The 10,909-nt window shown below is 34.2% G+C and overlaps 1 protein-coding gene across 3 annotated transcripts; it reads right to left on the reverse strand.

The window, feature by feature from the left end:
• Positions 1-294: 294 nt before the first annotated feature.
• On the reverse strand, positions 295-10,909 carry LOC111698895 (transmembrane protein 214-A). 3 transcript variants are annotated; one of them, XM_023469366.1, is made up of 11 exons: positions 10,533-10,909; positions 9,651-9,968; positions 8,962-9,270; positions 8,042-8,203; positions 6,546-6,603; positions 5,743-5,959; positions 4,689-4,825; positions 3,409-3,449; positions 2,954-3,013; positions 2,810-2,860; positions 295-910 (listed from the first exon to the last, which is right to left on the reverse strand). In XM_023469366.1, exons 1-11 carry the CDS (start codon positions 10,803-10,805, stop codon positions 605-607), a joined length of 1,932 nt encoding a protein of 643 aa, XP_023325134.1. In that variant the 5' UTR covers positions 10,806-10,909; the 3' UTR covers positions 295-604. The 3 variants fall into 3 exon arrangements, with proteins under 3 accessions (XP_023325134.1, XP_023325133.1, XP_023325135.1); XM_023469365.1 differs by lacking the exon at positions 2,954-3,013 and having other exon boundaries at positions 2,810-2,920; XM_023469367.1 differs by lacking the exons at positions 295-910; positions 2,810-2,860; positions 2,954-3,013 and adding an exon at positions 3,090-3,197 and having other exon boundaries at positions 10,533-10,908.

Genomic DNA, 10,909 nt, shown 5'->3' on the forward strand with positions numbered 1-10,909 from the left:
TGCAATTCAAATTCTTACTAAGCATAATAGGAATGATTTCATATTGTATGCCGAGGAAAGATTGGCCAATATGCAATAATTTCTTCAATTTTTCAAAACTCTTAATCTTTTGGTTGATAAGTAAATCATGACGTTGTAATTTTATTGTTCACTATAGCACTATCGAGAATAAAACTTAAAGAAATAAACTTTAAATTAGTCCACTGTTTTAAAATTTTTAGTCCAAAAACTATTTAAGCTTTGGGCCTATTTTGACGTTAAAAATATAATAATTTCTCTCTAATAAAAGTAAAGTTAAATGCAACGATGTATTTAAAAATATAATGATGTATCTATCATCACAGATTGATTATATAATAGATAAATAACAAAATCACAATACTATTGGCACATACAGGGTGACAGATCAAAGGCTAGGAAATGCGGAGGAGGATTATTAAAACATACCCTGTATAAAATCTTCATGCTAAGGCTAGGACGAATTTATGAACATGAACTGGAATAAATAAACTCAAATATTTGCTGTAACAAACTTGAGATATTGTATTGGAGGATTTAGAATTAAAAATTAGAGATAAATAATTTTGGTTTGAATGAAAAAATATTATTTGATTAATTGATTAATCTGATTCTTCGTCCAGTCCAGTCCAGACTTCAAGCTGATCTGGAGCTCGGAGATCTTTATCAAAACATTCTCCTGAACCTTCCCCCAGTCCACTTTACCGCCCACCACCTCGGTGTACGCCATCACAACCTTTTCCTGGCAGGTGTTGAGCCCCTGCTGCAGGATTATGATGAACTCCCCGGCCCTCTGCTTGAGACCGGGGAGCTGGGCCCCCACCTGGACCAGCTGGTCCTGGAGTAGAAGGAGTCCTTCTCCTCCCTTCCCGTACACATACACTCCGTACTCCTAGGAGTAAACAATTAAACCCTTGTACACTGTGCAGTACTACAAATATTGCTGTCAGGTGAAAATGAAATATAAAATTAAAATATTAAAATTTTCACTTTTTTATCGATCAGAAATACAAAAATGACCCAAATCATCCAATGCCCGCTGTTCTAAAGATGACAAAATTTTACGAATCTTAACATAAAATACTTCTGCACTTTACATTTACCATGCGATATTAAAGAAAATCGTAATTTCTTTTAATATTACAAAAGTTCATTATTAAAACTGAACATTGAACATATGTATTTTACACGATAACTTTAACCATTCCCCATTCAATCCCCCCTCTGCCCTACATTGGGCACCTCCTTCATGAGATATTTATTTCAATTTATATTTAATTAGATTATAGATAACAAGAAAGTAGTAAACTTCTAATGAACATACGCCACATATATCCCAGATAAGCCAAGAAATGTAGTTTTCAGAAATTCTAAAATATTACTTTTTCGTCTTGGTAGCTTGAAATAGTCCGTTTTTTACATTTTAAGGTTGTAAATTCAATCAAAACTACGATAATTTAGTCCAGAGTGTCTTCAGTGATCACCTCACCCCCGAAAAAAATTTACTTAAAGGGACTGTAATTGATATAAGATATGAGTCAAAACACGAAAATTTATAATACATAATTTTGTATAAAAATCGTAGATCATATTCAGCAAATGCGCAACCAATCTGAAAACGACGATATCCCAGAGAAGTCTAAGAAACTTAGGTTTGCTCCTATTATCATTTGAATTTAATAATTTTTCATTTGTAATAGATATAATTGATAATATTATTTATACGTCCGTATGACGTGACCAGAACTTCCACGAATGGGGTTTAGAGTAAAGATCCCAGGGCTACATATGACCAGTATACTGCACTGCCATTGGTGGGAGTTCTGGTCACGTGATACTTAGGCTCCTCTGGGATATCGTCGTTTTCAGATTGGTTGCGTATTTGCTGAATATGATCTGTTTAAACCTACGATTTTTATAAAAAATTATATATATAAATTTGACACAGTTTTATATCCAATTTCTCGATACAGGAACATCAGATAGTACTCTTTTAGGTCTCGATCAACTCCTAAAATGCTTAGGTTTCAGCCTATACCCCCTTTCATTTTTCCTTCACAGTCCCTTTAAAGGGGTACTAAAGTCCAATTATCCCTGTTTCCCGGCGCTTTTCCCCCCCCCCCCCTTACCCCGGTTAGAATATTAACCCATTGTTTCTGGTCCCAACTATGTCGTCTATGAATATCTAGAGTAAAGTTAAAATTCAGATTTAATTTCCACCTTTCCTGTTGCTCCCTTGGGGGAATTTTGTTTACGCTTAATTAGGGTAACAGAGGGAAAAGTAGTAAAACACTTCAAATATTCAGAGAGGGTGAAGAGAGTATTTTTTTCAATAAAAACGGGAAATATCTTCATAACAATGATGTTAGTGTTACTTACCCAGGGAATGTGTTCAACAAAACAAAGAAGGATTTGTTTTTAAAATTTTACCTTTCAATCTCGACATTTTTAAAACTCGAGAGTAAAGAAAATACTGGACAAAATGGCTAAATTATTTGCAACCATTCAGAAAACAAAGTTTTCAAAAATCAAAATTCGAGGGTGTAATCCTTTATGATCCAAATTCAGCAATTATCAAAGCTTTAGATACTGGGTGGGGTGAGGCGGGGTTCATGATTTTTGAAGATCTGGGGACAAAACAGAAAAAAGGACACTAAAATTCAAGTTTTTTCATCCTTTGATACTTTTTACCCAAAATTTTATTTTAACATACCTAACTTGGCTTAAGTGGGGGTAAATAAATTTTCAAGAAAATATACACCCCTTCCAAGATTAGCTTTAAATACTTTACCTTAGTCTGTTCTACAGCATTATCCAGAGCAGGACCAGTTATAGATCTGATCTTAGAGTAGTACACAGGTACATTGGTCTCAGTCCAGCTGTACCCTGCCCCATATACAACCTATATATTGTACTGTACAGTTATAGATCTGATCTTAGCGTAGTACACAGGTACATTAGTCTCAGTCCAGCTGTACCCTGCCCCATACACAACCTATATATTATACTGTACAGTTATAGATCTGATTTTAGCATAGTACACCGGTACATTAGTCTCAGTCCAGCTGTACCCTTCCATACACAACCTATATTTTGTATTGTACAGTTATAGATCTGATCTTAGCGTAGTACACAGGTACATTAGTCTCAGTCCAGCTGTACCCTGCCCCATATACAACCTATATATTGTAATGTACATATTGTATTGTAGTATCTAGGCCTATATTTGATGATTCCTATTTAATTAATAAGATATTTAGAAGTGATGAAATACTTATTTTATATTTATTATGTATTTCACATTTTTATGCGTCCTTTTAAGTGCTATCTCAATAGTGCGTCCTCAATCAGTTTCATTTTATCTTTNAACATCCTTTGAATATTACAAACCTGAGCTCTAGATGAGATATCCATCAATCTATCATACTGTCCTAGAAAATAATAATATTTAATTTCAAATAGTTTATTTCAAATTATCATCACAAGAATATGTTATTAAATAAAGACAATATTATTTGATTTATTAAGATATTGTCAAAATGGCCAATCTGAAAAATAATCGCATGTATTATACAGAACGGGCCATAAGAAAAACATATTTGAACAAAAAAGACAATCTAGACAGGTTTTTTTTCCAGTGGATTTAAACTCAATACTTATTTTAACAATTTATCTTTTTTTGCTCAGAAAAACAAGATAATAATAATATCAGCTATGTGAACATGCCTTGGAACTTTTCTTTTAAATTCCTTGGTGAAAAATATATTTACAAATTACACTGTTAGTTGTTAGGTCAACAGAGAGCATTTCTTAGAAATTCCGGTATATACATACTTCGGTACCTTACAACATGGAATGTGGGAGGGGGAATGGAGTGTTGTTGTCGGAGTAGGGTGGGGGTTTAGGAAAGCTTATTAGAAGAAGTGAAGATGGGTATCAGGTGAGTTGTCGGGTGAGGGGGGGCGGACGTGAGTCACGTCAAGGGATGTTAATATGTTAAATCTGGATTTGTGGCAAACATAGTGAAGTCACGCGAAGCAGACATACTGAAAGGGAAGGGGGGTGCAATATATCTATATATAAATATTATACACTTTGATTGTCTCTCTGTCTGTATGTTTGTTTGTTTGTGACCGATGAACGTCAAAACGGCTGAACTGATTGGACCCAAATTTTGCGTGGGACCTCACATGACTCCGGCCCTGGGAAGGTTTATGGAATATCAAAATTGGAAGAAAAAACCTGGAAAATAGTTGGAATTTTGTTGTTTAAAATGCGCCAATTCGAAAAGTAAAATAAGATCTATTGAACTCTACTAACCTATATCCTTGAAGAATACTCCTGAATGGTATCTACTGAACTCTACTAAACTATATCCTTGAAGAATACTCCTGAATGGTATCGATTGAACTCTACTAACCTATATCCTTGAAGAATGCTCCTGAATGGTATCTACTGAACTCTACTAACCTATATCCTTGAAGAATGCTCCTGAATGGGATCTACTGAACTCTACTAACCTAAATCCGTGAAGACTACTCCTGAATGGTATCTACAGAGCTCTACTAACCTATATCCTTGAAGAATGCTCCTGAATGGTATCTAATGAACTCTACTAACCTATATCCTTGAAGAATACTCCTGAATGGTATCTACTGAGCTCTACTAACCTATATCCTTGAAGAATGCTCCTGAATGGGATCTACTGAACTCTCCGTTCTTCTGAATATCCAGGTTTATTATGGATGCTGTAGCAATCAGGAGAAGGAAGGAGAGGGTTTTCCACGGGAACCATGCTCCTTCACCCCTAGTCCGATATTAGAGTTAGCATTATTCTAAATAGTCATTCTTAGTATAATCATGACAAATACATGATCATTTACAGAAATAATAATGATTGAAAACAAGGAAATTGCAATAGGGTTTGTTTACATCTAACTTAAGGTTATAGGACAGTTCGTAACTAGTTTTATTGTAAACAAGCTCTGTATCTTGTTTTTTTGCAACAAGCTCTGTAACTAGGTTTATTGTAAACAAGCTCTAACTAGTTTTATTGTAAACAAGCTCTGTACCTAGTTTTATTGTAAACAAGCTCTGTATCTTGTTTTTTTGCAACAAGCTCTGTAACTAGTTTAATTGTAAACTAGCTCTGTAACTAGTTTTATTGTAAACAAGCTCTGTAACTAGTTTAATTGAGAGCAAACTCTGTAACTAGTGTAATTGTAAACAAACTCTGAAACTAGTTGTATTGTAAAAAAAACTCTGTAAATTTTGAATGTAAAGAACAGCAATTAAATATGTTTGTTTTTGATTTCAGTAAAACGTCGAAGTAAAGTTAATACAAAAAGTACTTACATCCATTTCTTTTTTGTTCAATAAAAAATATTAATAAGAAAAACAATAACTTTAGAAAACTAGACATTTCTGTTCTCAGTTTCAATTAAAACTTCAGTTTGCTTTCCAGAAATCTATTTAATGTGACAGAAAGAGTCTAACAGATCAGATAACGCGGCCCTTTCTTTAATAAAGTTAAAATACTACAGCTCGGAGTCTAATCAGTTGTTTTAAAAATAAACATTATCGTTTAAATACTTGAAGTGTCAAATGAATTGATAAATATAATTGAGTTTTTTTATAACGCTCATGAATTAAGAACAAAGTTGATTAAAAAAAGAAAATAAGAAAAAATTTCGCGAGTTAAAAATTAATCTTGAAAAATCTTACTTTGCCATCTTAGCCAACAATGCGGCACAACCATCCCTGCAGAGTCCGATATCGTCCTTGTGTGTAGCAGAGATATTATAATCCTGGAAAGCCTGGATAGTTTCCTGGAACTCCGGGTTCTGTTGGAGACCTCTATACTTTGACCAGTTGGAGTCCAGGTACTGAACCAGTTGACCGGACTGAGATAGGTGGGAGGTATACACGCGCTGCCAGTGAACTAAATTAAAAGTGTCTTTATATAAAAAGTAGTATTTTTTGTATGTCCTTGCATGACTCATGAATTACTTTACCGATTTCCCTCAAATTTGGATTGGGTAACTTGTTAAAACCACAGAAATGTTTCTAAGATAGTTGAGATATCACTGAGTAGCGAAGTTAGTTTCACATAATTATTAAGTAACTCAACGTTAATAAAGAAACATTCCAAGATTCCTGAAAATTCTTTTTTGACTTCACAGACCTAAACAGTTAATTAAAAGCTAATATGCTTTCCATTTCCTTGGTATTCGTTCAATAAATTAGCTGGCGGATCATATCTCAATGGAATAAGAAGATTTCACCGTCTCGTTTCAAGGGTTTTGTTTGATGTCCTGAAATGTTTTGAGAGGCAAACGGAATTCAAGTAATTAAAAATAGAGAAAGTAATCATTCAAGGACAAAACAAATTTCATAAATACTCCCCCTTTATCAATCTTATCAATCTGTTCCTGTTAACTAAATGTACTCCATCACTTTTCCGTCTGATAAAAGATCTAAATTTGATGTTTGTTAAGTAGAAATACAATTATTATCTCCTATATTACCTAAAGCTGCGGGGGTGGCAAGCAAACAATTGGCCAAAACCTCTAGACTGTCCAGAACCTTGAAATATAATAATAATAAATAATACCCTTAGAAGTATAAATATCTTTAAAAAATATACAGATAACAAGTGCACTATAATTTGCAATGATTTAAAACAAAACCTTTTTCTTGCAAATAATAAAATCAAAGAAATAAAACCCTTTTTCTTGAAAATAAGAGAATCAAAGAAATAAAACCCTTTTTCTTGAAAATAACAGAATCAAAGAAATAAAAACCTAAATTTTACTTGAAAATAACAGAATTAAGGAAATAAAAGCCTTTTTCTTGAAAATAACAGAATCAAAGAAATAAAAACCTAAATTTTACTTGAAAATAGCAGAATCAAAGAAATAAAAATTTAAATTTTACTTGAAAATAGCAGAATCAAAGAAATAAAAACCTAAATTTTACTTGAAAATAACAGAATCAAAGAAATAAAACCCTTTTTCTTGAAAATAACAAAATCAAAGAAAAAACCCGTTTTCTTGAAAATAACAAAATCAAGGAAATAAAAACCTTTTTCTTGAAAATAACAAAATCAAGGAAATAAAAACCTTTTTCTTGCAAATAACAGAATCAAAGAAATAAAAACATTTTTCTTGAAGATAACAGAACCAATGAAAAAACCCGTTTTCTTGAAAATAACAAAATTAAGGAAATAAAAACCTTTTTCTTGAAAATAACAGAATCAAAGAAATAAAAACATTTTTCTTGAAAATAACAAAATCAAGGAAATAAAAACCTTTTTCTTGAAAATAACAGAATCAAAGAAAGAAAAACATTTTTCTTGAAAATAACAGAAAAAATATTTTTTTGCTAGCCTTCTGTCCTTTCTAACAGTATAGAGCCAAATATGTTTATTTTTGTATTTCTGTTCTTCGCTAAGAGAGAGTAAACTAATAAAAGGAATTTCTTTTGCAACTAGTCTTTAAATTGAAGAAAAAACGGAGGAAGGAAAATGAAATTTAAAAAATTAACAAAAAGTTTCATTTCCCCACAATTAAAAATCTTTTGTTGAAATTAATGCTCTGAAAAATATAAGTATACATTGCCCATTGTACACTTCTTTTTAACCGACTAGAACTAACATTCTAAAATTGTCAAAAATAAAAATATTCCGTTATTTGAAGTCATTGTCCCAATTAAATGTTAGCAGGGGTAAATAATTTCAAGAATTACTCCCCCCCCCCGCGGGGCCCCGGTGCGTGGGGGGGGGGAATGATTTGATGATCTTGACAATAGTATTGGATTTTTAAATATACGTTTCCTGTCATGTTCGTATTATAATGAAAACAAATCAATGTCAATCTTAAACTTTGATTTGGTTGGTGTAAAATGACCAGTTAGTAGTTAATGCCACTTTGTCCCTAGGAAAGATTAAATAACATTTTGTGGAATAAATTAGAATCATTTAAGAAAATACAAACCCTTAATACAACATTTATCAAAAATAAACCTGATCTGGCATATTCTGGTTCTTTAGTTTATCCATCAGGGTTGGGAATATCTCATGGTTCCTGGATCCAGCTAGAGCAGCAGCTCGGAGCTGTGGATACAGATCTCGGAGCTGCTTTCCAAAATCCTTGCTCAGCTGACCGGATACTAGGAACACAGTATCCTAAACATTTACAAATTAGAAATACCTCCTTAGAGGGACTATATGCATAATTTCAAGTGAACCTCCATACAAAGATGACATTGTCCGATTCACAACGGTTCACTAAAAATCGTTGTCTTATCAAGTATTAATTAGATATCAATGTTTATAATTTTCTGGTTTCTCAACAAATTGTTCCCGCGCATTTCTACTACAGTAAACTTACAGAAATGTTCACGATTAAATACTTAAACACCTAGAAAAAACAACAATATCTTCCCCGTTATTGATCAGATTAAGGTTTCAAGTGTACCCTTGTGCATCGGGCATCGGAATCTTAAACTATGCCAAATTTTGAAACACTGTGCAAAAAAAGAACAGAAAATGTTAGTTTTTCCAAAGTAGTTCTCTTAAGATAAAAATATTGCAAAGTTTAATGAAAACAAACTTTAAAGAATTTTATAATGTTGGAAATTTTCAAGTTGACAGTATTTTTGTGGTGCTTCTAAAGTCCAAAAACCTTACAAAGATAAATAAAGAGCCAAGTTACTTCCCATCACTATTGAACGCTTATAAATCTTTACAATGCAAACGTACGTCAGTGGAAAAATCTTGAAAATTTTCGTGTTCGACTTTCCTTTAGAAATGAAGAAAAAATATTTGTGAAGCATGCCTTAGATTAATACTAAAAAAGGTAATGTTGAGATTATTTGATGGAAATTCTTATTGAGTGTATTTAAATCGAGCAAGCAATCCCTTTTATTTAAATCTAGATATACCTGTACAGTAACAAAGTTCTGTAGATCCATCACTGGCTTGCTGAGCACAGTATCCTTAGTAATCCTGTGCTGGTTGAGCAGAAGTCCAAGATACTCAACCACAAACCTAGTGTAGTGTTTCATACTCATCACAGGGAGCATCATCTCCAACCAGATCCTCACCCCGGTCTGCAGGTCATTCTTCCCAGCCTGTCCGACAGACCAGAGCAGAGCTAGTCCTATGTTAGGACGGTTCTGATAACTGTTTCTCAGCTCCACTAGCCGGGATAGGTTGGAGGTAACCAAACCAGGGTTTATATCCAGGATTACCTGAACATCAGGAGAGTATATTTAACCAAGTGATTGAGCTAGAAATTATAAATTATAAACCGATTCGTTAATTTTGAGAACTTTTTAACCATTTGGGTCCAGCGTTCGATATTAACACTACAGTATATGCTTAGTATTCATAAGATAAGTTTACTTTAACATTTTCATCTTTGAAAAACCATCGGATAGATAAATCAAATTGGCCACCGGATTTTATCAGGAAAGTGTATTATGTGATAATTTCAATAATTTTTATTATCTTTTCGTACAATAATATGATTTGAGCTTAATTTCTTAATTGTGCTTCCATAGGTAGAACCCTAGATCGAAATATATTTACAAACACTGCGCTGGTAGAGCGAACCTTATATATATTATACCTGGGTCATAACTCTCCAGCCATCGACATCTAGACCCTTGGCTAGATCATGAGCCGTGTTAGATAAACATGTCTCTAGGTAGGTCTCAAGCATAGACTCCGTCACCCCCTGGACCACGCTGTACATCAACTTCTTCATGTTCTGTGTCAGGGCGGAGAGTGGAGCCCCCTCAAAGACTCCGACCTCGGACTTGTCCTCGTTGACGAGCTTGAGGTTGAGGTAGGCGGCCAGATCACGGAGCCAGAGCAGAGGACTATCAGGGAATTTGGTTTGGCAAGATTCAACTAGTTGTTTTAGATCATCCAGTCGTAAATTCATCTGACAAATAATTTATTAGCATCATACTTCCTCAAGTGGAAAAATTAAATGAAAGAGGGGAGGGGGAGCATACATCAACCGTTCTGAAGGATTGACCAACTTTACGTCGACAATAAATAAAATATAGGTAATTTTCTAGAGAACGATTTTTGGACCACTCCCCCCCCCCCCCGCCTATCATGTACATGGATTTAAATGTAAGACATGGATATATAATTGACCATGTGGCTGCAGCGCCCGGCCCCCTGGACTGTCCTAGCCGCGGCGCTCGGCCCCCTTACTAGGCTAGGCTCAGAAATTTTCTTTACCTAACCTAGCCCTAAGATAATATAAAATTACTTAAAATTAATGGTCATGAGCAAAATTGATAGGAGGGAGGGGGGGGGGGTCAAAAATATCATTTAAGAAGACGGACAAAACATAGATATAATCTTGATACGTGAATTTTAGCGCTAAGACTGGTATAAATTGGCAGAAACCTAAACGTCGACAAATATGTTTAAGTCACAAGGTTGGTCAATCTTTAAAAAAAAGTTGATTAGGAAGGACAAAATAAATAATTTCCTTGACTGCTTCTTGAATATTCTTGGGAACCTTGGGCTTAGCAGGAACCACATCTTTCTTTACAACAGTCTTCTTCTGGTCCTTCTTAGGGGTGCTTGGCACCTTCTTTACTTCAGCCACAGGGGCAGGCTCGTAGTCTGTGTACATCGCTTGGATGGATCCGGCCGGTAGGACATCTTCAAGTTTCGGCATCGGTTTAGGAACAGTTTTCTTAGAATTAGATTTACTGTTGGTGGCGGGTTTAGGCTTAACGGTTTCCCATTTATCAGACATTTTTACTCCTTCGGCGGTAATAAAAGTGAAGTTTGAAATTTGTATGACCGGTGGCTGCTGAATGGTGTCTGCTGTGTTGGAAGAGAATTTACAAATGATAAACC

The sequence above is a fragment of the Eurytemora carolleeae genome, unplaced genomic scaffold (genome assembly GCF_000591075.1).
Source record: "Eurytemora carolleeae unplaced genomic scaffold, Eaff_2.0 scaffold41, whole genome shotgun sequence".
NCBI classification, from domain to species: Eukaryota; Metazoa; Arthropoda; class Copepoda; order Calanoida; family Temoridae; genus Eurytemora; species Eurytemora carolleeae.